Source organism: Typha latifolia, chromosome 11, assembly GCF_019914945.1.
Source record: "Typha latifolia isolate L0001 chromosome 11, TyphaL0001v2, whole genome shotgun sequence".
Classification (NCBI taxonomy): Eukaryota; Viridiplantae; Streptophyta; class Magnoliopsida; order Poales; family Typhaceae; genus Typha; species Typha latifolia.
Genome location: NC_133096.1, coordinates 529,360 through 555,331, shown reverse-complemented (window position 1 = coordinate 555,331; position 25,972 = coordinate 529,360). Strand labels below are relative to the sequence as shown.

At 36.3% G+C, this 25,972-nt stretch overlaps 4 protein-coding genes and 1 long non-coding RNA gene across 5 annotated transcripts; 1 reads left to right on the top strand and 4 right to left on the bottom strand.

Annotated features, from left to right (window-relative positions):
* The first annotated feature begins 1,533 nt into the window (after window positions 1–1,533).
* Window positions 1,534–5,121, top strand: LOC140798346 (transcription factor ICE1-like). The gene is made up of 5 exons (XM_073152176.1): window positions 1,534–1,564; window positions 1,687–2,858; window positions 3,660–3,887; window positions 4,177–4,347; window positions 4,757–5,121. The coding sequence occupies exons 2-5, from the start codon at window positions 1,722–1,724 to the stop codon at window positions 4,838–4,840; spliced, it is 1,620 nt and encodes a 539-aa protein (XP_073008277.1). The 5' UTR covers window positions 1,534–1,564; window positions 1,687–1,721; the 3' UTR covers window positions 4,841–5,121.
* Window positions 5,122–7,373: 2,252 nt separating this feature from the next.
* LOC140797528 (light-regulated protein, chloroplastic-like) lies at window positions 7,374–8,456 on the bottom strand. The gene is made up of 3 exons (XM_073151066.1): window positions 8,243–8,456; window positions 7,677–7,838; window positions 7,374–7,584 (listed from the first exon to the last, which is right to left on the bottom strand). Exons 1-3 carry the CDS (start codon window positions 8,407–8,409, stop codon window positions 7,506–7,508), a joined length of 408 nt encoding a protein of 135 aa, XP_073007167.1. The 5' UTR covers window positions 8,410–8,456; the 3' UTR covers window positions 7,374–7,505.
* Window positions 8,457–9,252: 796 nt separating this feature from the next.
* Window positions 9,253–16,485, bottom strand: LOC140797527 (vacuolar protein sorting-associated protein 60.1-like). The gene is made up of 7 exons (XM_073151065.1): window positions 16,210–16,485; window positions 14,848–14,999; window positions 12,470–12,563; window positions 12,314–12,385; window positions 12,043–12,154; window positions 11,809–11,963; window positions 9,253–9,532 (listed from the first exon to the last, which is right to left on the bottom strand). Exons 1-7 carry the CDS (start codon window positions 16,276–16,278, stop codon window positions 9,479–9,481), a joined length of 708 nt encoding a protein of 235 aa, XP_073007166.1. The 5' UTR covers window positions 16,279–16,485; the 3' UTR covers window positions 9,253–9,478.
* An 819-nt stretch (window positions 16,486–17,304) lies between these two features.
* LOC140797814 (uncharacterized) lies at window positions 17,305–25,093 on the bottom strand. The gene is made up of 9 exons (XM_073151485.1): window positions 24,852–25,093; window positions 24,269–24,315; window positions 22,765–24,117; window positions 22,565–22,653; window positions 22,362–22,464; window positions 22,187–22,291; window positions 19,436–19,550; window positions 18,978–19,151; window positions 17,305–17,675 (listed from the first exon to the last, which is right to left on the bottom strand). Exons 1-9 carry the CDS (start codon window positions 25,033–25,035, stop codon window positions 17,521–17,523), a joined length of 2,325 nt encoding a protein of 774 aa, XP_073007586.1. The 5' UTR covers window positions 25,036–25,093; the 3' UTR covers window positions 17,305–17,520.
* Window positions 20,983–21,966, bottom strand: LOC140797815 (uncharacterized). Its single transcript, XR_012110722.1, has 2 exons — window positions 21,744–21,966; window positions 20,983–21,657 (listed from the first exon to the last, which is right to left on the bottom strand). It is a non-coding gene; the product is annotated as an uncharacterized lncRNA (long non-coding RNA).
* Window positions 25,094–25,972: the final 879 nt, after the last annotated feature.

Below are 25,972 nucleotides of genomic sequence, written 5' to 3'. Positions count from 1 at the left end.
ACGCTTGCTTAGGACATCAGACCACAGCCGTTAAAGCAAAACCCCACCTCTTCCATCTCTCTCTCTCTCTCCCACTAGAACATGCGAACAACCTCTATGATATATCTCTCTCATCTTAGGTGATTGCCCCTTTTACCAGGGAAAACCATTATGACATGTAGCTTTCCCAGTTATAACTCCTTACCCTTTTCCTGGAATAATTAGCAGCAATAGAGTTATATATATATAACTCATTGGCTGACACTGCTACCCTCTCTAAACTTCTAACCCTCTCTTTTACTTCTATTTACATTTTCTTTTTGCTTAATTTTTTGCAAAGATGAGGGTGAAGTAAGTAAAAAAATATATATATATATATTCCAAGGTAAAACAAAGGAATTAAACATTTCAAATGATCACTTCGTCTCTCCTAAGATATGGCATTGAGAAAGTTGATGGTCCAATCCATGGATCATTCAGCATGTATATCCGAAAGGACATGCCATAAAATGCCATATTGCCATGTCTCCTACTTCGTACCCTCCTTTCTCTCTCTAGAAGTCAATTGAAAAGTAACCTTCTTACTCCCTCACATGAATATGACCTCCATTTATGAGACTTGCATGGACCACTTCAATCGAAATTGGAGACCTCCTTTTCTTTTCTTTTTTGAGAAGTAATCTAGGGGTTAACCAAAATTATGACAATAATATACATTCACTAGTATAATCGATGCGGATGATTTTATATACGTCGAAACGAGTGCATCGTCAAATATGCACTAATGCATCGAACGTTTATATCCGCTGAGCTGTTAGATACAAAAAAAAATCTCTGTAAAAACTTCATTTGGTGAGCTAAATTTCGCCATTATTAGTTGGCAAAAAGAGTATTTATGACTAATTAACCGGCATGATTGCAAACCCAAGTTTGCCTATTAAGACAATGGCATTGCTGGGAAAAAGAAAGCCCGTGCATGGCATAATAGTGCCAATTTAGTTTTAATGCCACATGGTAGAAAGTAAAAGAGTTGAATTCACTGTGGGCTATCTGTTGTTCCTCTTTCTCCTATTTTAGGCCACAACTCAAATCCTCAAACATAAGAATAGGAATGAAATAGGATAGAAGAATAGCCTGAGCATTTGCAAGAAAAGCCAGCCTTCCAGAAAACTGTGCAAGAATTACACACTTGGACCCTCACTCTTCTCTATTTTGTCACATATTTGCTAACCAATTCCTTACTCTAAACTGCATGCAAGTGAAAAAGTACAAAATTATATTTCAATAAAAAAATACCAATGGAGTCAAGAACATTCCATAGTCCATACAAATGATAAATGTGAAGATTTTAGGCAAATATATCTAAAAAGGTCCAATTTGCAAAATATGTAAAAGAAGAATAAAACTTGATATGCAGAAAGAGCCTTGAAAATAAGGAAATGCAAAGAAAATTAACTCTTTGGGGAGGTTGGAGGGCATTTTGGTAACTCTCTTGCTGCCATTAGATTACTTAACCAGTGCCAGCAGCAGTGTGGCATTACGTAGCAGATTAAATACTACCACACGTCTTCCTTTTCCTTACAGCGTAACGCTCAAACTCCTTTCTCTCTCTCTCTCTCTCTCTCTCTCTCTCTCTCTCTCTCGTTTTCCTCTCTCTCTTACTCTTATACTTTCTCTCTCTTATTCTTCTCTTATCTCTCTTTGAAGCTCCGAAGCAGTGGGAGAGTTGGAGGAGAACAGAGATGCTCTCGAGAGTTAATGGCGTGGTGTGGATGGAAGAAGCGGGAGGAGGGGACGAAGAAGACTGGGCTCGACCCAACCCGAACCCCAACCAAAGCGCGAACCAGAACCCAGAGCTTCACTCCGGCCCCAATGGCGAAATGGGTCTCTCCACCTTCAAGTCCATGCTCGACGACGACTGGTGCTTGCCTTCCAACCCCACCCACCAACCCTCCTTCGAGTCCCTCCAAGCTCACCACGACATTAAAGGACTTACCTTTGCTCCAAACCCGTCGCCCTCCGACTCCATCCTCTTGCCTCTCGAGCAGTCCCAGACTTTTTTCCCGTCAAAATCCAATCTTTCCTCGCTTCTTAACATAGTTTCTTCGAACCCGTTTGATTCGGGCTTCGATTTCGGCTGCGATGGCTCCGGATTCCTCACTGGAGCCACCCAGTTATCCACTTCGCCTGGTTTTGTGAACAGGGGAGGCGGTCTTGGTGTGTTCGGATTCGGTGGTTTGGGCCAAGAATTGGGCTCAGGGGCACGCCTTTTGCCTCCCCCGCCGGAAGATTTTTCCGGGTCTAGCTCCGGCGCTGCGATTAATAAGTTGGGCTTCGACGGGTTCGAGAGCTCGCCGTCGCCGTTTCTTAGCCGCAACAATGTATTGAGGCCTCTGGAGATATTTCCTCCCGTTGGCGCGCAGCCGACTCTGTTCCAGAAGCGCGCGGCCGCCGCTCTGCGGCAGAATTTGATCGCCGGCGGGGAGAAAGGTGGGAGCTTGGGGTTCTGGGCCCCGGGAGTTGGTGACCAGGGGAGCATTGGAAGTGGTAGGAACTGTTTAGAGGAGGAGCCTGAGAAGAAGAGGAAGGGGAATGAGGAGGATGAGGTTGATGAGGGGAGTATGGATGGATTGGGTTTTAACTATGACTCAGATGACGCGGCAGGGGAGAATGCAATGAGTGAGGAGAATGCAAAGAGTGGTGGCGGCGGCTGCGGAGGGAATAATTCAAATGCCAATAGCACGGTTACGGGTGGCGGAGATCAGAAGGGGAAGAAGAAGGGCCTGCCGGCGAAAAACCTGATGGCCGAAAGGCGGAGGAGGAAGAAGCTCAACGACCGGCTTTACATGCTTAGATCCGTCGTTCCGAAGATCAGCAAGGTGAGAATGTGGATTCTTCAAATTTCCCATATATCCAGTAGTATGATGAATGCTACATTGTTTGTTTGTTTGTTGCATTTCTAAGGTTGTTACCTTTCTGATGAATTTAGAGATGCAGCTCAACTGGTTAGTTATGTGGATTAGTAAGTGTTTTTTTTTTTTTTTTTTTTTTTTTTTTTTTTGGCAGCTTTTCTTGTTCAGGAGCTTCATGCAATTTTGTAGAGCTCATGAATTCTAGTTATGAGATTCATGATAACTAGCAAAATGCTGCATTTTTTTTTTCCTTTTGGTAATTTAGTAGTGATGTTTCATTTGAGAGTTTGAGGCAAATTTTGTGCTTACAATTGTAGAAGTCTTGGTTTTCCATTGCAATATGTTTGTTGTCCATTAGTTTAGCTTTCTTAACTTTGTAAAAATTTCCTTTTTGTCTAGAGGATTTTGCTGGTCAGTTGATCAGTGCTCGTCTTGTGATGAAGGCAACATGGAAAGCTAATTTTGTTGGTTAAAGTTCATCGTGCGAAGTTGCCAAATTTTGATGATTATTACAATGTAATTTTTCTGTTGGGCTTTCATGACTGCTGGTGCTTGTTAGCCTATGCCATAGTTCGCAATTTGGTGTTTTTCCCACAAAGTCTTTCATGACTACTGAAGAAGTTAGTAATCTTCGCTTACAGGGCTATACCCCCTTAAATCTGATAATGATAGCAACTGTTCAATGTACATAATTTCATATTCAACAATATGTTTTTCTCTTTGTTTTCATCTTCTCCACCTTAATATACTTATCTTTCCTTTTAACAGATGGATAGAGCTTCTATTCTGGGTGATGCAATTGAGTACCTGAAGGAGCTTCTGCAAAAGATCAACGATCTCCACAACGAACTTGAGTCTATACCTTCCACTTCTTCCTTGCCTCCAACTACAGCAAGTTTTCACCCTTTGACTCCTACATTACCGACTTTACCATCTCGCGTGAAGGAGGAGCTCTGCCCGAGTCCATTGCCTAGCCCTAATAGTCAGCCGGCAAGGGTTAGCATCAATGAACTTTACCAGCATCTACTTCCTTCTCTTTTGCCTTCTACATGCATGCTGTCTAACGTTTTGTGATGATTGTATTCAAATTTTTTATTGTGGAGAGATTTTCTTTAATACTGACTCACATGAACTAAACCTTGTGAAACTTGGGAGATAGTGACACAAAGAATCTGAATCAGACTGTCGATGATTAATCACAACACTTGGTTCTATTACTTTCTAGAACATTAGCTTTTTGCTCTTGATTATATTTTTAATAAACATACATAATATGCTATTAAAGGTTGAAGTAAGGCTAAGAGAGGGCCGAGCAGTCAACATCCATATGTTCTGTGCTCGTCGACCCGGTCTCCTTCTCTCCACAATGAGAGCACTTGATGGCCTTGGACTTGACATCCAGCAAGCAGTCATCAGTTGCTTCAATGGGTTTGCACTCGACGTCTTCCGAGCTGAGGTATGCTCCAGAATTGTTGCTTAAAAGTTTTAGGTTTCTTTTTTTTTTTCTCATATCACTATTTATGTTTTGGTTTTATTGTGTCAAACTTCCTACAATTAATCGTACTTCGAAAAAAAAACTACCTCCTAGTCATTCTGAACAAATATTCACAATATATTTTATTTAATTTACTAAAGCACCCTCGATGTAGGTATTTCTTTTTTCTCTCTTTTTTTTTCTGCAAAGGTGGGAAAATTAGGAAAAGATAACATTGCAGTCATATATTGAAAAGGTAAAATACACTAAGAATATACCATATGAACTTACAAGAAGTGGTTTTTTATTTATTTATTAACTAATAAAATTTTCCCATTCTTCTTTGAACTGAATAAATTAGCTGATGTTGTTTTTTTATATCTTCATTCAGCAATGCAAGGATGCACCTGGTGTTCTGCCTGAAGAAATCAAAGCCGTGCTCTTACAATCTGCAGGCTTTCACAACATGATGTAGCCAGATTTGATCGCAGATGAATCAGCTATAAAAACATTAAGCGGTAGCTTAGCGAGGAGCTTTCAGAAGTTATTACTGCCTCTCAATCTGGTGTGACTATGAATGCTATCAGGCTAGTTTTAAGAGTTCTTAGCATTGTGATGTGAGAATGATACCTCATGGATAATTCCCCTGTAGTGAACTTGGCAACAAGAGAACATTTCACCCTTTTCTATTCTTAGAATAAATGTTTCTGTTGAATAACTGCATGGTCTAGTAAATTTTATGTGGTTGATTTGAAATTTTTATCTTTCATACTGCAGTTGTTTTATCAAAATCCATTAGTATTTTCCTTTGCAAGATAAGTAAGGGGTGCTCTATCATTTGTGTTTAGTGGCTTAGATTTGTAATCCATCACTGCTTGCTTTCTTCATAGTGGAATTATTTTGATCAAGCAGCTCATCCAGATTGCTTCTCTAAGTTTTCTTTTACCACTTTCATGGATGGCCCTCCCTAGAATTTAGATAGCCGACTCTTTCTTGATACGATATAACTGAGGTTCCCTTTGCGAGTATATCCTCTAAATTTGATGTTTGGTATTTTCGCATCGCTAGAATTGTTCATCGAAAAGTTATCTTCGCCAATTGCTCTTGGCCAGCAAAATCCTCTAGACGAAAAGGAATTTTTTATGGATTTGATGGTTGCAATCTTTTTCTCCAAAAACCAGTCCAAGCATTGCAGAGAGTGAAAAAAGTAAAGATTTATCTTATCCACCTTGAAATTTTGATTTATTCACATCTTCTTCTCTGTCATAACTGCAGTATGTCCATAAATGATATCTACTAGAATATTAGAGCATCTCCTGTGTCTTTGCAGTTATGATAGATCTCATCTCCCCCTTTATTTCAGTGCTCAATACCCATTAAATGCCTTCACTAGCATCATGTGTTCATCTACTCTTCCATTTCTTATTCCTTCACCTTCCACTATATTATCATCTCTGCAGATCATACTGTCACAACTGACACAAGAACTGGCATCCCTTCTCTTTGCTTGGTAATACCTTCTGCTTTGCTCTTAAATGCAGAAATCCCTTATCATATCTTGAGCTCTTCTGACTTAATCCAACATGATTAGATGACCACAATCACCTAGAAATGCTTCTCTCATTCAGGTACTTTATTATCTATCTGCAGTACTGCCACAGGCATTCGATATTCTTCTGATTTTGTTCATCATGCTTTGGCCAGTATATTTAACATCAAAAGGACTGTTTAAATTTGTCCTCTATACTTGGTTGTATTCAGAACTCTGTCCAATAAAATTAAATATCAAACTGGACTAGATTCTTTGGCTGTTGTCAGGATGTGATATCCAGATATAATGAAACATAAAGACATAAAGTGAGTCTATTGTTTGATCTAATGGACAGTGTGGCTGCTAAGAGAATATTATTGGAGCACAAGAGTTCTGATGCTGATTGCTGACCCTCAAAAAACTTAACTTTCAGCAACAAAATAATTGGAGTTGGTTAGATTCCTGATGATGGGACTTTTAAGAGTACTATCTTTTGTTACTTTAATTTGAGGGAATTGCAGATGTACTTGACTGTCTGAATGACTTTCTATTATATATCTATTCATTTCTTTAGGGCAAAAGCACTGAAACCACAAGGATTTCTCTAGATAGATATCACCTTCTTCAATAGTAAATTTGTGATTTTAACCCCCCATGTCCTCCCTACTTTGTAACATGATCCCTAACATCCAAGTAAAAAAAAGAAACACTAAAACCATTCGGAATTATATTAAAACTATATTATATTATATTCCGAATGATATATGTATTACATCATTTTTCCTATTAAAACCATTCACTTGGTGGTTCAACTTTTGGGTTAGTATTCATAAATGAAAATGTTCATCTATTCATAGCTAATTATATATTAAAAAAATGATAACCAACAAAATAATGGATAAGAAAACAAGTCCTATTGGTATAAACCAATTTTCTTGAGGGGGATATATATATATATATATATATATATATATATATATATATATATATATACTGCATACTGTAGTAATTTGATTAGTAGTATATTTTACTTTTGAAATTGAATCAAGTATTCTTATGATTATCCATAGTAGGGTACTTGGCGGCATCCGATTAGCTGCCCAATAAAATTTAAAAAATAAATCATTTAACTGATTCTTCCACCTATTACATTACTTTTGAAATTGAATCATTTAAGTTTTGAAGCACTTTGAATTGTATTAGTGACTCTTTCAATATTCCAGTACAGCTAAAGAGTATTTAAATGCCATTATCAGATGTTTCTTCTTCTTTTGAATCTCAAAGATTGCAGATAGTATATTTCTCTTCCCAAGTCTTGATCTTTTTCCTAGTTTTAAGGAATTCTGAATTCAAATCTGTCACCATAAACTACTGTTACTACCTGCCATTTAAAGATGATAGTTTTTAACTTAATACCTTCAAATATTGCTTCATATTTGTACCTGCCATTCATTGCCATGTGTGACTAACATACCTGTACTAAATTGATAGTTTTATTAATCCTTTTACCTCCTTAATTACATACTCCTAATTTGCTGCCTGCTTAGATTCCTTACAATACATCTAGGATTCAGCATTCACAATAATTCGAAAGCAGCTACATTATTTCTTATGCCAAGACACCGAGCTGGTAATCCGCTTCGCAGAATTCTCCTCCAAGATTATCACATGCTTCATCAGGGAACACCCTGAAAAAAATGCAGTGTATTTGTTCTAAATTCTCATACTGCACTTGACCTATATATGAAGAAATTGCCTCTGAACTACTAAATATACTTACGTCCTTCGCTCATCGTAGTCTAAGTATTGTCGGTCGATCTCCTGCAAAGCTGCACTAGAATTACTGCCGTTCGCCTCAGCTGCTGCAAGTTTTATTTCAGGGAACATCTGTGCAGCACACGCATGTCCACCGATTAATTCACAAGCTTCCATTGGAAATACGCTGCAAAATTTGCATAAAAACTGTCGTTTAATCTCAAAACAATAGGATAAAAAGAATGCTAAGCTAATTTTTACGAAGCCACTTGAATGCATGCATGAGCCTCCTAAGTTTTTTCATTGAGATGATGAACTATTTCTTAGAATAAAGGGTCCTTTTAATGCGTATATCTGTTAGATTATATATATTTTTGTTACCAAACAATTAAAATCCTACAAAGATTGAAGTACTTCAATTCCTTTAGCATCAAATGATTCATATGGTAATTCTTTCAAGTGAAACTATCAATTCTTAGGAGGTACCTAACCAAATAAGGGATTTTAGAGTGGATTCTAAAATAAATTTTTTATAGGATTAATGCTATTAAAAAGTTACTAAAGGTAGGCAAGGAGAAGGAGATGAAATACGAGATCGAGGAGCTATAATCGATCGTCGAGGACTCAGAAGCAGATATAGCGATGGCTCGAGGGCTGATGAGTGTTCTTTGTAGCGTTGGTGATCTCCTTGGCACCAAGTTCTTAGTGCCTTTGAGTGGCAATGAAACAGTGAAAGATGAAACAGCTACTGCCTGCATCTTTGTTCCTTTGGTGATCACTTGTTTTCTTGTTCTTAAAATGTGATAAGGTGATCCTTGGTATTTATAGAGAGGCAATTGGAATGGATAAGATTCCATGCGTTTATCTTGGTGAGCTTCTCTCCAAGTAAAAGGGAGGGAGGGAGGGAGGGAGGAAGACCCCACCACCTTGTAGATATTCTCCCATTCATTACATCATCCTATAGATATTTTGTGAACTTTGCAATAACACCTAAATTTTAAGGGAAAATTTCCATAGATCTTTTTCCCTGATCATTCCTCCCTCATTGATTGGATCAACTTGAAGATTTTTTTTTTTTTTTTTTGGCCTCTCCAAGTGTGAAGACAAGTGTATGATGTTACACACATAGTTGCTATCTGGTGAAAATGATGATGGCAAAGGATAATTTGTGAGCAAGAGTTTAATAATAGTCTAAATGTGAGCAGCTAAATAGAGCTGGTCAAGTTAAGTTCTGAAAGGTTGATGAATAGATATAACTTACTAGGGTATAGCTCAAATCACTATCGCCATCAAAAACTAAACTAACATCTGAAATCTCCAAGATATACCCAAGTATTCACTTCCCCCTCCTGCCAATGCTTCTTGCTAGAATTAGCCATGTAACAGCTAATAACACCGATCGATAGCCAAGACTTCAGATAAAGAAGGAAAAGGAGAAAAAAAAAAAACAAAAGAGGAAGAAGAAAAGAAAAAGGATAAAAAGAAGAAGGAAAGCTCCTGTAAAAATGCATATTCTAACTTTTTTACTATACTACATGCAAATCCAAAAAATCAACCATTTTTCGAGAGATAAGAACCGAGAAATTTCTGCTAGGCCATGATTTAATGAATATTCCAAGAGCTCAGTCATTTCACAATAGCACCATAAATAAATGTTCAGGCTATAGACATAACAATCAGAATTTAATGACAAAAGGTTGCAGAGGTTGACAATCAAAGTCATTTAAATATGTAAGGCACGCTGTGCAGTATTATATTACAAATCCACTAGTGGGTTTCTGCCTGACATGAGAGATGGCCTACATAAGCAATAGTTTTGGCGATAGTCTAACCCCGAAGGGATGCTCGAGGGACAGCAGGTAATCCAAGCTCATCCTCCATCTGTATAAGAATATGTGATTAGGTTATAAGTATTGAATGCCAACTGCATGAAAGTAAAAAATGATGCACATTTGATAACAGAACCAATGCCATATTAAAACTAGACTAGTAAGTTTAAGTCGTTCACATTTGTCTTTGCGCAAAAGATACTTCTGTCCAAAAGAAAAAAGATAAAAAAAAAACTTTCATAAAGAAAGGAAACTAAAGATACATGTATTACGGAAAAGAAGGATGAAATTTGACTTTCAGATATACAAGTTCTTGACTATGGAATCAAATGCACAGATGGCCTGTTCAACAAAAAACTCTCTTTACTAGTGTATTATTTGATTGTCTTGTAACCAAGAACCTTGTATAATGTTACTCAGTTCTGGAGGTGTTTCCTCCGGCTCAACTGACATCATTGCATGAACCAATTTCCAACTGAAAAGGTCTTCAACTAAAATAGTCCGGCATCCCTCCAACCTCTCACAGAGTCTACATAGTTCAGCCCTCACAAAAAGAAAAGGGGTTTATGGCATAAGTTAATTAAACTGGATATCAGAGAAGATCCAGGTCCAAGATTTTCTGAGGAAAGAGATACAGGTCCAAGTTTATTAAATGAAAAGTGAATAAAGTTTGAATACTACACAAGAAAATCACATCCGAAATCCCCTGCATGAGGACAAGGTATTATCTGTTTTCCTTTAAATGGTTACTGGTAACACCACTATTACCCATGTTGCGCAGTTCACAGACATCAGACTTTTCTAATTTTGGATATTTTACCATTAATTAATAATCAGATTCTTCAACCAACAAAAGTACCTAAAAGAATATCCATCAATAATAAAACCAAAACCGGTTGAAGAATTTAAAACTCTATCAAAAGTCAAGAAGTTAATAGTTCTGATAAGATGTAAGGTTGAATGGTAAATGTTGTGTATATAACAACAATATCATCACTCACTTCAGAATATCACACATTGATCGATTAAATCTACAAACAAAAGAGTATTTCTCATGACAGTCATTTACAAACATGGTATAAAACAACAATCAACAAAATTCTAGCCTTCAGATTGGAAAACAAACAAGCCAAATCTTCAAACAAAATTATTTGCCAATTATATAGAAGATAAAAGGTATAATGAAACAAAATTGCTTCTTTTTTATTCTTTAATAATTGTTAAACATTACAATATATCTAACTTGCTCTGCTACATGAACTTGTATCTTGATTTATTCCTTTTGCAGAATTGAACAGTAAGCTATCTGACCAATCCACAGTCATGTCCTTGTCTCATGAGCATTAAGTTCTGCTTACTTCTAAGGAGTACCAGATGAAAGAAGCTTGGGAGTCTTTGCAAATTGTTGAGTAAGATTTCATAATAAAGATATCTCATGCAATACTAATAAGATTGGATATGAGAACAAATTACATCCAAATCCCATCAAATGTATCCAAGCCCCCTCTACAGTGAAGCCACCAGCTTCTCCATCTAAATCTTAATGTTGTTCATTTGGCTCCTTAATAAGATTACTTTGATCAGCGGTACTGTCTATTTCATCTCACAATTTCAAGCACTATATACTTATGAATTACTATTTAAATTGAAAGGATAAAGATATTAGAACACTTTGAGTAGCAACTTATCAAAATGAGAGGACAATAATAACAGTATTCAGAAAAGGATAACGCAGTCAAGGTATTGGTCCAAACAGAACTTTACAACAACAAGATTATGGAATGAGAAGCATGGAAGAGTTAAAAGTGAACTCTTCAAAGAACATCAGTGTATGCAAAACACATTGATCATTAAATTGTTAACCTAAGTGCCACACAAGATTTCTACATCACATAGCAAGCATCCTACTGAATGATGAAACATGTCTAGAATTTTTCAATAAAGAACTCAGCAACACACGTCTCTATATCCTGGCCAACAGAGTAAATACTACTTCATGATGCCAGTTTTATTTTTTTCTATAATCCGAGGAATATTGACAAGGTGATTAGAATAAGTTAGGAACAATTGAGTTTCTACATGCATATTTTGTCCCCATATGACTGAAAAGTCAGTTTGGGGCCATCTGCCTAAACCACCATTCACGGGACTTGCACAAAGACTCAAGTATTATTTTAAATATAAGACGCTTCACTTCCAATAGTATGATGTCAAATCATGATTGTGGGCCTTCTACTCCTTTATTTGTTAAAAAGGGGCATAAAATCACAGTTTCATGCAGTATAATTCAAAATGTAAAATGTAAATGTAATGTGATGACTAATATACTTGGGGGTTCTGTCTGTCGGGTGGAACTGCTGCATGGCCTGATGGTGCTGCAGGTAAGTTGAGTTCTGCATCCACATCTTGTTCCTTATCTGGTTGAAGGTAGGATGGGACTGCATCGGCTTCTGTCTCCATGTCAGCTTCCAAGGCATCTAGCTCTGAATTTCAAAATATGGCATGTTAATTGGGACAAAGTACCTCTATCCATCACCGTTAGCCACTTGGACTTTATCTTACCTCCCATAAGATCATCCTCATCAATGTCATCAGGGACATTGTAGCTTCTACCAAGAGATTCTTGTATTTCAGTACTTATATCCATCATATCCATCATTTGGTCTTGCATACTCTACATATTCCAGGAAGAAAAGAGTTTGTAATCAATGAAATGTATGGCAAAAAGTTCTGATGCTAGTAAAGTACTAATCATACACCAGACCAGCTTAAGTGAAACTTAATTTTGTATCCTTTTGAAAAGTCAATGCAACTAGAAAGGTATCAAACATACATCTATATCTTCAATCTTCACAGTTTTCATCATTCCTTTCAACTCCTTATTTGCAGACTTCAATGCTGACATCTGAAAAAATCAAAATAACATATGACTTAGTGTCTGGCAAATTATGATACAATAGGATATTTCAGCAGAAGTTCCAGGAGTTACAGTTTGTTGAGCATCTTTAAGTCCTTCTGAAGCAAAAGAAACTTGGTCAAGGTTAAAGGTCTGATTGTAGAGCATGTCACGCTGGCCCTCGTACCTATGCAAATAACCAAGTTCCATATAGATTGTTCACATTTCTTTAACTTCAAGATACCGATAATATTGATAATCTTGACTTGTGCATCTATGAAAGCAAGCATGACAGAGACCAAGATATATAAATAGGAAAGAAAGAATGATTATAATCTGCTCAATTGGTTTTTTCTTCTCTACTTTAGCAAGTGTACAAAATGTACTACATAATGATTGCTCAGATAGCATTATTAGTTAACCTGAAATATAACAAGCTGATGAACATGCTTTAACCGTTTAATGTTCATAAGGTAACAAAGAAAGAAAGCAGTGACAAATTTAAAATCTTTTGTCCAATCCTATCCACCAACACCTCAATCCTAAAGATCAAGAAAGATAACAAAAAAACTCATCTTGGCCCATATCTTAGTCTCTTTAGCATGCCAGTAGCGCCGATACCATCAATGCTCCACGGTACAACCGTTGACCATATAGTATATATATGGGTATATGGTATAAGTTAAAATTCAGTTGTTGTTCCAGAATACAGTTAAGATTTAATTTTCATCATATTGAAAATACAGGTTTTTTTTTTAATTTCCTCACCCTGACCTTTCATTTTTTCTTAATGCAGTTGTCAGCTTATAGAAGCAAGGGCACATTATCAAGTTCATCAAACTTCTTGAGTTCCTGTATTACTATTTCTCATTTTTCAATCTTATATTTTGATTGATCATCAACGCACACCTCATCTCTTTGTCTTCCAAATCTGAATCTCTCCAACTTGCAAATTTCAGATTCCTAAGGTAGATATAGAGTTTCGTAATATGGAGAATGGAATGAAAACTGAGTTCAGCAAAACCAATCTAGATATTCTTTGCCTTTCCTGGAAAATGGCGTTCCCTTTTCTGTAAATTGCCCCACACTATGTCTGCATCAAAACTCATTCACTTGAATGTGCATTTGCATTCTGTCTAGAAGGGACACTTTGAAAAATGGCTGAAATAAAATTTTGATCCATTTAAGTGACAACCAAAAACAAAGTACTCCAACTCCATTATTATCTTGTTGACATCAAAAGAAGAAATACAACATAAATACACTAAAGTCAAATTTTCATGTTAATTTCCTCTAGTCATGAACCTTAGACTTGAAGTGTCAACTATCAAGAAATGGAGAAAACAATGACAAATAAAGATGACAGATATTATGACTAAATATTTTAAATGAAACATCATTTGAATAAGAAAATGGTAAGAAGTTATATTGAGAATGTGCAAGGCAAAAGAAACTTGAGAGACCTGTTTGGCTAGATGATACAATGGTTGAGTTGAAACTTTACGGGGTTACCTAAGGTAGCATGATATGGTGTCACAAAACTTTGAAACAGTAACTTCTTAATGTTTGTGGACAAACAATTAAGAAGACCCTAAGGGGAATAATGATAGCTTGAATCAACCACCTTTTCAGTCACTCGCATAGTCAATTAGGTATAGTCACTCACATAGTCAAAATGAAAATCAACCACCTTTTCAGTTATTCTTTGTACAATGAAACATAGTAGTTTATTAACCATTGAAACATGTTAGTTGCAGCTTATATCCATAACATGATTACTATATAAAGGTGGCTTCAATCTTCTAGTGAATTTTTGTTAATCACTTGATATGGATATTTGATACAAGTCAGTGCAAGCATAAAAAAACAATGACAGGAAAATGCGCATTTGCACATTGAATCATATGAACCAAATTCCTGATCTCAGTACGCAATAACTCTTAATTCAGGAATTATGGAAGTTAAATATAACAAAATTCAGGAAACTCAGCTGTTAAACATCATTGATGTAATATCAACAAGGCTATAAGATTAAGTACAACCTTGAATAAGAAACATAACATCTCAATTCAAAACTTTTTCAATATATCCTTGCCTCTGATATGCAGAAACACCAAATAATCTTCTAGACATTTCTACAATACTAACAGACTAAACCAAATTATAATTCTTGAAAACATTGATATTCTACAATAAGATGGACATGGCCTAAAAGGTTAATTGCTTTCATATGAAATTATGAATCAAGAATAGAGTCATTAGCATATCATACAAGGTCACTAAGTCTACAAAACTATAATGATATTGTATAAAAATAGAAGTAAATGACTAGTAACTAATAATAATTTCACTTAGGACAAACAATCCTATCAACAAATTGGTTGTTGATAAACTGATTTCATGCATATGATGCAATTGGCTGTAACAGTATTATAAAAGAGGTGAAGAGTGAGAAGGAAGAGATATCTTACATCCTCTTCTGCTTAAGAACTCTCATGGCTCGAGCTTTGACAGCTTCTTGAGCAGGACCAGGTCTAGTCCTCTTGATTTGCTCTTTGTATTTAGCCAGCTCAGCATCAAGTTTTTTAATCTTATCATCGACTGTATCACCTCTTTTATTTATCTAATGTAAAAAAATCTCCATCAAATGAAGTAATAAATCCAAATCATAGTAAGAGTTATAATCAAGATAAATGTACCACTCTCAATCAATGCTACTAGGCCAAACAAATCCAACTAATTGATCTAGGTCCATTCTTAGTTTACATAAATATGTAAGCAATTTTGAGTGGTTATATTTAGGAAAAATTATATTTTACCTCCTTATGGTTTGGCCTACATTTACTTCACCTCCTATAGTTTTATTTGTCACATTTTATCTCCTTGTGATCTAAGCTAGTGCAACCCTTTTTTTTCCAGCATATTTGATCAAAGTAAAAGTCAAATTTAAAGATCCTCATTACAAACAAAGTTTTAAAAGAACACATCTAAAAAAATACATATCGAATTTCAGATAACAAGATATAACAAATATATTAAACAAATATATGTTTTTATTATATATTTATCATCTGAGATCCGATTGATATTATTTTAGATTCATTGAAAAACTTATATAATCCTTTACAACTTTCTCTCTAATAATGATTTTCAAATTTGACCTATCGTTTAATCAAATATGATAAAAAAAAAGTAACGGTTTCAATTTAGATATAATCATAAGGACGCATTGACAAAGTGACACAAATGAAATAATAAAACGGTGAAATAAATTTAGGCCTAACCACAAAGAGGTTAATCATAACCTCCCCTTATATTTAATATCTCTAGGCGTCCTTCCAGATCATCATCTAAGGGTTTTGTTTTCTTTTTATATTCTTTTGAAGTAAAACCCATAATCAACGAAGCAATATAATGCCCGCTGCAAAGCACTAGTGAAACATCATTACAACCAGATGTTTAACTTATCAACAGCCTACAGCAAACGCAATGTCGATTCCTTTTGTTGTCTACTTGCAAAATTCCGGAATGTTTCACAAAGAGTGGCCATCTGAAGAACTATATGCTTAGGAGGTTAACTTAGCACATATTTCCGCGTCAATTAGCACAAGTTCATCGTCACCTACCATTCTTAAAGGATTGCCACGAACCCCTAATTCCAACAGCCCATTGGAACATACTCAACAAATTCAATAGAAAATAGTACCAAATAAAATAAAAAAGACCTAATCTTTCGGGCAACAAAGATCGCCTGTGCTCATAAGAACCAATATGCTCTACGGAAAATGACCAAAAACAAAAACAAAAAAAAAATCAAAAGAGAGAGGCAATACCCTTTCGGTAGCATCCTGGATCGACGGCGGCGGTTCCTTGTTCTTCTTCGCACCAAAGATCCTATTCATCTCTCCTCCTCCTCCTTCCTCTCAATGCTCGGAGATCTCCCAAGAAGAACTCCGATCTAGGAGCGCGACGAAGACAAAAACCGTGCAAGCGACGCAACCAAGGGAGAAGAAGAAGTAGTAGTAGTAGTTTCGCCGACGATTCCCGTCTCTCTTTTCCTATCGATTTAAGGGGCGAATAGATCAAAAATAATAAATATATATTTATATGTAAATAATTAATTTCTCGAGGGATAAAAATGTAAGAAGACTTTGACCAACGACAATTCTCAACCACGATAGCGGATCCGTATGTCATAAGCCATGCCCGATAGCAAGGATAGAACCCGGATAGGTATCTGAATCCGAATAGTCATCTGGATTAATATTATTCAGAAAATTTGCATTTTACACCCTGTATTTTAAATATTAACCTGACATCTCAAAGCAAGAGGGTGTAACTTAGATCCCACCAACACTAAAGTGTTCTTCTCTAATACCCTTTCTCCTCTAATTTCTTAGCTTTAATTTGATAAAAGAATAACTCAGATTTGTAAATATTAAAAATATAGGATGTAAATGGCAAATAGGAGAAAAGGCAAGGTTTAAATGCAAATTTCCCTATATTTTTCTTTGATTTTATTGAGTTTTAGACTATAATGCTTTGATATACTTTTTTTAACGCATGGATGCACCTCGAGATTCACACTAACATTGGTCAACCAATTACCCGGTTGATAAGAAAATAAATGGATGTCCGATCAAACCATAGTTTGATTTAATTACTTTTTGGTAAACCTCGTCTTATCTAAAGATTTCAAAGCTCAAGTTGGCAAATCGATTTAGTTGCAGTTTGTAATCATAGAAAAAAGTAGCATAATTTAGACAATCATACAGTAGAGCCCATGGTATCTCTCTCGAATTTTATATATAAAAAAAAGAAGAACATAGGGGGTGGATCCAAGAAGAAGAATTTTATCTCAAATTCTTTCACATTCATGAGGAATTTAGTTCCTTTTCACCATACTCCATCAATCTAAAGATCAGATATAAGCAGAGAAAATTATGGAGGAAAAATTTTATTTGACTGTTATCGTGGACAAACTTACAAGTGTATTTACTCAACGAACCATCACAAGTGAATTCTATTTAGATAAAATAACATTAGAAGTGAAGTTTGTTGTCAACTATTATCTAGGACAAATGTACACGTCTATGGTACAAGATACTTAAAATTACAATCAAGAGGCTGTGTGCGTTGGTTGATTAATAACGGCGGCCGCCTGAAGTTGATAAGAGCACTCTGGTTTGTTTCTTTCCTTTCTTTCCGCCCCCGTTTGTTCTCTGTACTTCTTGGTTCTCAACGGCTCTGGCAGAAGATATAATGTTGGCAAACGACAGTGAGTTCATTGGCGTCAGACCTGAAGAAAAGATACACAGATCTGTAACTATGATTTTACCATGAACAATAAGGTCACTCCTTTGAGTCTTTGACACAACATAATTTGTCTAATTTTTTCATAACTTGAAAACTGAACAGGCAGATGAAGAATCATGAAAAAATGAATTTAAGTGCATACGAAAGATTGAGGGCTTTGATGACGGAACTTGAAATCAGACAATAGATCTGAATACAAACTTTGGACCTCTTGCATGTTCTGTATTTACCATTTAGCAAATTTCAAACAAATGTAAAATCCAGGCAGCACTCCCCAATCATGTATCTAATGCATCCACTCTGCTTATGAATGTGTTGAGCTTTTGGCAATCACATAATATTTAAGGGTGTACTAGGCTGCTCCTAGCTGTGCAGTCAAGGTCTCTACATACTTGAAAAACTCCAGCATTAAAGGATGATATATGAAATGTCTGGACCACCCAGTAAGATAAAAAATTAAAGAGTGATCCATCAAATGCTTGGGTCCAGTTAATAAAGTATACTTGGTCAAAACCGATTATAAATGATAATTACGTTGCGACATCTCTAGACAGGAACAGTATGAACCAGGGCTCAGGACTCAGTAGGTCTTGAAAGTTCCATATGTACACAACCATGAAGGTCAGCATCAGGTCAATAAAGTGCAGAGACACTATACTAGCATGCCTCACCCTTTGCGGTTATTGATTTCAATAAACTGAAACCAATGCATTACTTGATAGGATGTCGAAAACAAAAGAAAAAGAAAGGAGCTGAAATCAGCTTAGCATGGCTAAAAAGGGTTGCATCTCTGGATCGATTAGCTCAATTAAACAAAGTATGAATTTAATTTTTCCTTCTTTTCTTTCCCCTTTGAAAAGGAGAATAGAATTAGCGGAAGAGAATGGTGAAACAAGTAAAGGGTCAAACAATTTAAAATGAAAGAGAATGTCTGCACAAGAGGGAAACAGAAAAAGAAGAGAGAGAGACATCATGATAGATGCATGAGTCTACACTGTGACTTTTGTGTGTGTGTATATATAATTGCTTTCTCAGTTTCTCCTATGGATTTTAACTGAATTGACCAACTGGACTGTTGAACCTCTTTGGCTTTGATGGAAACAGATTGGATTGTTACTCATCAGATTTCAACAAAGCCCAGTGTGCCTCAGATCAGCACAATCCTTTTCGACCCTTAGCACTATTATTTGGTGCAAATGATATAGAGCACAGCAGGCAAAATGTTTTAAGGATAATAAGTAGGGAGATATGAACCACTGAAAGAACAAAATTATGAAAACCATACCTTGAAGACTAGAAGCTTCACCCAAGGTTTCCACGTTTCTAGAAGGACCAACAGATTCACCTTTCAGAGAAGGAGAATCATGGGCGGCAGCAAAACCAAGGCGTGTTACATCAGAGAAAAGTTTTCTTTCTCCAGTTGTTGGTGGGCTAGTGGATGGTGCAGTATTTCCTAAAGCTTTAAGAAAGGAATGGAGGTTAATTAGAGCAAAATCTTGAATGATATGCAACAAGCTTAAGTGCTTCCTGAATGGTGTTAGGCTTAGTATAATTCAAATAGTATCACCATGGGAACAGAGAAGTATTTCGGAATCGGTTGAGTAACAAAGAATAGCACTATTAAAGATGCATACAGAAACGAACAAGGAAGAAAAATATAAAAAGTACTTTAAACATATATATGTATATACATCATAATAATCTAGACTCTTTTCAACAGTAATACTAATAGGACAAATATACCTTCAAAGTCATCTAATGAGAATATCGCATCCTTATGAGAAAAATGTGCCCGACCATGTGGTACCACACTTTCATGCAGCACAGCAGCTTCAGCCTTCACTCTCTCCTCCTGTTCCTAGAAAATAATAATAGTAGGAAGCATAAAATACACAAGAATGGACCTCAAACTGCAGAACAACAAAAGGGAAGAATAGCACTATTTCATCAGTAGAGAATGTCGATACATTTAAGAGTATAAAGATAAGTCAGATAGGTCTGGGAGATTCAAGGTCAATCAAGTAGATAAGTGTAAAATGGAGTCCTTTTTTCCCATTATTGACAACTTTTTAAGGTTAATCGAATGTATAGAAAATCCAAATAGATAATAGATTGTATTTCCAACAAAAGTAAGAGATGCTAGTAAGACACAAACATGACGCACTTTGAATTTGATCATTGGAAAATGGAGATTAGTAGAACTTAAGTTGATTAATACCTATTGCACGACCACTGTTCTCCTTGATTTGTACCTTAAGATCACATAAATACTTTCCTTTGAGATGACACATTTAAATTTTTGTATAAGACAACAATCATCTTATGTGGAACTGGAGTATGAAACTGATCAACATGCACTTCATTATAAACTCTACATATTAAGCAAACCATTGATTGTAGAAAAAGGCCTATCCAACTAACTAAGCACTTAACTTGTGGATGTTCTGCGAGCATATTGTTCTAGTTTAGCAAGCACTGCAAATACTTGTAGTGAAAAAGACTTCAATTGTATAAATAAAAAGGAGAAACTGAGAAAGATATATCAGTTATCACAAGGAAATGTACTAATTTAGAACTAAAATCATATCAGAGGATCAGAAGATCCTACTTCGAATTCTAAGTCAGGATCTTTAGCCTCTCCAAGATACAATCTTACTACCACATTGGTTTGCTCATGCTGGAGAAATTCTTCACCAGGATATTTTACATTATAGTACTGGCTAAAAGTTTATCTTCTGATGAATATGTACTACCTACATGTCATAAAATTTCTATGAATGAAACAACAGATAGAATTATCATACATCAGCGAATGTGCAGGATTTTGACACAAATGGATGAGCCCCGCAAGGATATCAGGTCCAACATCTGCATATTTTCTCTCTATAGAGTCAATTTTATTGGAACATTACTAGAAAATGAGAGGGCTGAGATCATAAGGATCTGAATCTTGTCCATGTAACCCATCCGACCAGATTACATAAGGACATATGAAGATATATATCATAGTAGGTTTCACAGTGGACCATCAGATACTCAGATCATAACCTAATTGTCTGCTCTCTTTAGGTGGATCATTGGTTTCTTGTGTTATCACAGTCTCAAGATGGCACCTACCTTGAATTAACCAAGCTTAACAATTATGCCCCATTGTCAAAATAATTTGCAAGACAATTCAACTTATTATCACATTAGCAAACATGGACCAAAACTCAAGTTGCTTGCAAACAAAGACTACTTACTCCCTACGTTAGCTTTTAAACTGCCGCTCATTTTGTGTGATCTGTAAGTTTTAAGAGCAGTGAACACCTTTTATGCATAATGCATTCATTTAACAAACAAAATGTGCACCAGTACAATACATGATTACAACAAAGTAGACCTTGTTTGCAAGCAACAGGGTTTTAGGTCCACATTCATGAATGTAATTATAAAGTAGAATTATCTTGCAAATCATTAACTGTCTGTTCACCATTCTCTGATGGTGTAATGCCATCCATCCAGTTGGTCTGCATGTCCCTTTGCCTTCCCCCTCACAAGCTTGGGACGTTCCCTGAGATGCAGACCTCAGTTCATTCATAGCAATGATCTCAGCAGCTTTGATAAAATGAAGAGGTGTATGAACCTTCGGGGCTCCTGATTCACATAGTTTCTCAGAAATTTTGTAAATTGGAATGACATTACCTCTTTTTTGAGTTCGGTATATCTAATGTACTGCCACACTGGGTGTGGAATCTTTGGATAAGTGATTGATCAACCTATTTTGTTGCCACTCCCAGTGGTATAAGCCAATCAAGTTTCCAAATTCCAGGTATGGTTTAGAACCAATCAAGTATTGGTTGCAGTAGAACCAGGCTTCAAAATTCCAGGTTGGATTAGCACCAACTCAATGGCTTGGATCCATAGTACACTGGACCGAACTCATTTACAGACCTACACCTATCAGTATTTCTTTTACATATGACCTAGAGGATGAAAACGGATTTGTCAGATCGCAGATTTCAGGTAAGTTTCACCCAACATGACAAATAAAATAGATCTGATCTCTCACAATTTTAAGGCTTGACCGGATTAATTTGCATCTGAAGAGAATCTCAAAGGATTAGAAGCTTCAACAAGTTCGATGACAATGTTAGTTTGATGACAAAGCAGCATAGCTGATAGAAGTCCGCAAAGGCGCCATATTCTAGGAGCCCAAACTATGTGATTGAATAAATCCTCCTCTATCTGTTGCAGGTCGGCGTAGCATCTTTCGAAGTCATTTTCCATTAATGCTATAAATTTTAGAAATTAAAGATTTCTAAGGATGATATAAGAAAAGAACAAACTAGAAAGTTTGATCATCAAGATCTATCTAATCATTTCAGAGGCAACTGAAAGGAAGCTAACACCTTAAAAGCAAGACTGCAGATTAGGCAAAATAAAGGAAGCTGGTACAAGAAAATTTTGAAGTTGAGTTCTCAACTACAAGTAACAACAAATACAGGGATGTACCTTTCTAGAAAGACGCTTTCTCTGTTTCTCACGCTTCTTTATTTCATCCATGAAGGGTGATAAGGAATTAGGAGATAGCACATCACTCAGATCAATCTCACAAAGCTGCATATGTTACAAAGTATTAGAAACTTCTCTCAATATTTAAAAGGTCTTTACCAATGACTAGGATTACCTGAAATGTTGTTGTTAGAGAGAAGTGACTCAAGTAACGGTAGCGCCTTCTTGCAGCTTCTGACTGAGTCACAGTTTCCAGCTCCAAGATCTTCCCACCAATTCTACACTCAGAAATGACACTTATTATGTGCATTGCATCAATCAAAAGAAACAGAAATGCATACAGCAAACTTTTACCTACAATAGTTAAAGGTTAAGTACCTTGGTGGAAGCATATCATAGCTCCCATAATGATGCAAAAGGCACTTCATGTTTAGCGGATGAAGAATCAGATGTTGACCATCAGTTGCCTACACCAAATAAAACATACAAACATAAAACTAAGAAACTCATAAGACTAAAGACAAAATGAAAATAAAATATCTACAAAGAAAAGAAAATTAGCCAACAATCTAAACAACCTGGTAGAACGTATATGAGTCCCTTTCCTTTCCATCCTTGCCATTGTTAATATTTTCCTCAACAGATTTATCTTCATTATTTGATAACCTTGCTTTTATGGAGTTCTTGACCGATTCAGGTGAAATGGCAAGTGAAACTGTAGAACTGTCAGGGATAAGTTCTCCACAACTATAGGTTTTTGCATCTTTGATAGTAGCATTGATTTCACCATCAGCAGGTACTGAAGAGTCTAAATGGCTGCCATTGCTATCTGAATGTGAACTCAATATGTGAGATTGTGACTTAAGAAAAGTCTGCATGACTTTGAGGCTAGACGAAGGAGAGGAATTATTCTTTGCAGGAGCATCGGAGCCATAAGCCTGATGCTCCATCCAGTATTTAGTTCTCTCTTCTAATTGCTCCAGTGCTGCACAAACATATGGAAGTTTCTCCAAGTCATCAACAAGTCCAGCATCAGCTTTATGTAACCAATTGTTGAGAGCTGATTTTGCTTCCCTCACAGATAGTTCAACATCAGAAGTCAAAACAAACTTAGAGAAAGAATCACTGATGCCTTCATTATCTAATCCCACTGGACTCTCAACTTGCTGATTTCTTAGTGATGGAACTAGTGAATGTTTCGACCGGCTTAAAAGTGTAAAGGTTGCATCATCACCAACATGAAACTGCTTCACATTGTCAATAAGGATGGTGTACAAATCTTTTGTAGATATCATCATGAAGCATAAAGGACACTTCTTCCAGCATTCACCTTTATGATCCTCCTCCCCCAACAACAGATACCGCAAAATGCAAGGGAAACAGTATATATGACCACATGATGTAATCTGTGGACAAAGAGGACTCTCTAAGCAAATAGGGCATTGCACGACAGACGGAGTGTAGTATCTTACACAAATAATATCTCCCCATTGAAGCATTTTATCTGGATCCATTGATTCAATATCATAACTTCCATTATCCAACACGACAAACTTGTAATTTGCTTGAAGGAATAGATCCTTATTGTAAGGTTTGATCTTTTGTTGCCGTTTTGGAGGAGGTGGTCTCGGTTGTGGCCGGGAAATTGGATCATAGTGGAAATTTAGCAGGTAATTAGCATTCACGGCCTGACTTCTTCTTGCAGCCGATTGAACAGCATTACCTTGAGGAGCAACTGAACCTACAGCCAGACGGTCGAATTGCAGGGAGTTCACTAATCCAGATGTTCCCCCATTTGCTTGAACAGGTTCAACAGGATCTGACCTGGACGGAGATGCCCTCTCTCTACCAGATGACTGGCATTCAGAAACGGTACCATTCTTTTGAACACATGGCCCAGTATTGAGATCAGGACCTCCAAGTTCAACTACCTGAAAATTATTTTTGTCCAATACAATGAGACCAGGACACATCAAAAGTTCACTCAGGTCCTAAGCTCAATTTAACATGTAAATTAACAGATAAAGATAAGGCAACCAAAAGGAGAAAAACTGAAACTGTTTCAAGAGTACAAAAATTTACCTTCTTGGAAGGTTGGATAGAGTCTCTAGTAGCCAGAATTGCCGATTCTGCAAAATATGAATCGCAATATAAAGTTTACTCTGTAAAAGAGAGGCTAGAAAAATTAGGACCTACTTGAAAAGAACTAGTAAATAAAGAGGAAACAAATTGCAATGTAAGCAGTGTCAAAAGTTTACGACCCAAATAAAGAACACAGAGTTCATCAATAAAGATAAAGAAGAACGTAAGATGAAACTTAGGGCCAGATGGCACAACCAGACTGCAAAACACTAACGTAAAGAGGTCGAAAAATATTCACCAAGAATATTACAGTAAGATATTGTTTACTTCTTTTTCGAAAGAAATAAAGTACAAGACTAATCACTCACAATCAAAATACACTGTAATGAAAATAACTGAATACTAATTTAGACTTCCAAGGATAAGCAATTCCATAATCCCAAAGTCTCCCTTAAAAAATTAACCTTTACCCTAACGAGGCGAGTTGCAAAAAGAATACAACGAAAAGGAACAAACTTTCCAACACACAGCAACTCTCCGGCCAAATCCCATAAATAAAACAGAAGAGCATGACATCACTCACCGGAAGTCTCCCCAGCGTGCGATCCGCCGGCGGCAAGGGGAGGAGAGGAGGGGCCGTCGATCGGACGGCGAAGGGAGCGGCGAGGCTGTTGAGGGAAGCCATGGTAGGAGCTAGGGTTTGGTCGGTGAGATCGAGAGGTAGAAGACGGTGACGATTTGATGGCGTCGGTGAGGGATTGGGACATGAACTTTGTGAGGGAGGAGATGGAGAGGTCGCCGGTTCGCAGCCGAAGGTAGGATTTGGGGATGGGATTGGGTAGTTATTGTATCTAATGGTAACGGGGGCGAATAACGGGTGGCAAACTTTGATCCGATAATCCGATTTATAAACGGATTTGCATCTAATCTAATCCAAATTAATATTCTGATCGTCTTTATTACCTCAACCTATTCATCTCTTTTACGACCCAATGTGTTAATATGTTCATGATAAGAAACCTAGTTATGACATGAATAACTTATTTATAAGACAAAAAAAAATCGTATTTATAGTTTAAATAAATATGTGACCCGTGTAAAATTTAATAAACAAATTGTATTAGTATTTAAAAATTCTTATTAAATAAATTATATTATTCTATGTTTAAAATTTTTGACCCATTTATTAAACGAATTGTGCTCATATTTGCATTAATATAAATCGACCGGAATCCATCTAATTAGAGGGCAATTGTATGGTACAATTAGTTTCTTAGACATACAACTGCATTATATATGTATGATTTAAGCTCGTAATGATCTATTTCTTATATGCATATATTAATTAGAGAAGGTCAGCTATTTTATCTAATATATAATTAGGCAATGGATTCATGATCTACTAAAAGAAAAGAACAAATTAAGTCTTGGTGTTAAATACGTTAGAAGCCTTGTATTTATTATACGAAAATTATTTTACCTTGTTAAGCATTGTTTTTAATCCCTCCATCTCTCCGAACTTTTAACTAAACTGTGACTACTTTTCGTTCAAAACTAACTATGTTCATGCCTTTTTATCTGTAAATAAAAACCACTTTATCTTTCTAAATTTTGTATACTATCTATATTTTAAACTCGGTCTCACTAAAAGGGTGAAGTCGCCTTTTTGCAAATGAAGTCCTGACCAATGTTAGTACTCTCTAG

Coding starts and splice junctions, on each gene's coding strand:
- LOC140797528 (XM_073151066.1), bottom strand. CDS start 8,409: ATGCAGGCAGTAGCTGTTTCATCTTTCACTGTTTCATTGCCACTCAAA. Junction 7,839..8,242: donor GATTATAGCTCCTCGATCTC/GTATTTCATCTC, acceptor CAAATTTTGCAG/CGTATTTCCAATGGAAGCTT. Junction 7,585..7,676: donor GACTACGATGAGCGAAGGAC/GTAAGTATATTT, acceptor CATTTTTTTCAG/GGTGTTCCCTGATGAAGCAT.
- LOC140797527 (XM_073151065.1), bottom strand. CDS start 16,278: ATGAATAGGATCTTTGGTGCGAAGAAGAACAAGGAACCGCCGCCGTCG. Junction 12,564..14,847: donor GTTCTTAAGCAGAAGAGGAT/GTAAGATATCTC, acceptor TTATTTGCATAG/GTACGAGGGCCAGCGTGACA. Junction 11,964..12,042: donor TGAGGATGATCTTATGGGAG/GTAAGATAAAGT, acceptor TTTGAAATTCAG/AGCTAGATGCCTTGGAAGCT.
- LOC140798346 (XM_073152176.1), top strand. CDS start 1,722: ATGCTCTCGAGAGTTAATGGCGTGGTGTGGATGGAAGAAGCGGGAGGA. Junction 3,888..4,176: donor CTAATAGTCAGCCGGCAAGG/GTTAGCATCAAT, acceptor ATGCTATTAAAG/GTTGAAGTAAGGCTAAGAGA. Junction 4,348..4,756: donor TCGACGTCTTCCGAGCTGAG/GTATGCTCCAGA, acceptor ATCTTCATTCAG/CAATGCAAGGATGCACCTGG.
- LOC140797814 (XM_073151485.1), bottom strand. CDS start 25,035: ATGTCCCAATCCCTCACCGACGCCATCAAATCGTCACCGTCTTCTACC. Junction 19,551..22,186: donor GAAAGCGTCTTTCTAGAAAG/GTACATCCCTGT, acceptor ATTATTTTCTAG/GAACAGGAGGAGAGAGTGAA. Junction 19,152..19,435: donor CTCATTAGATGACTTTGAAG/GTATATTTGTCC, acceptor CCTTTCTTAAAG/CTTTAGGAAATACTGCACCA.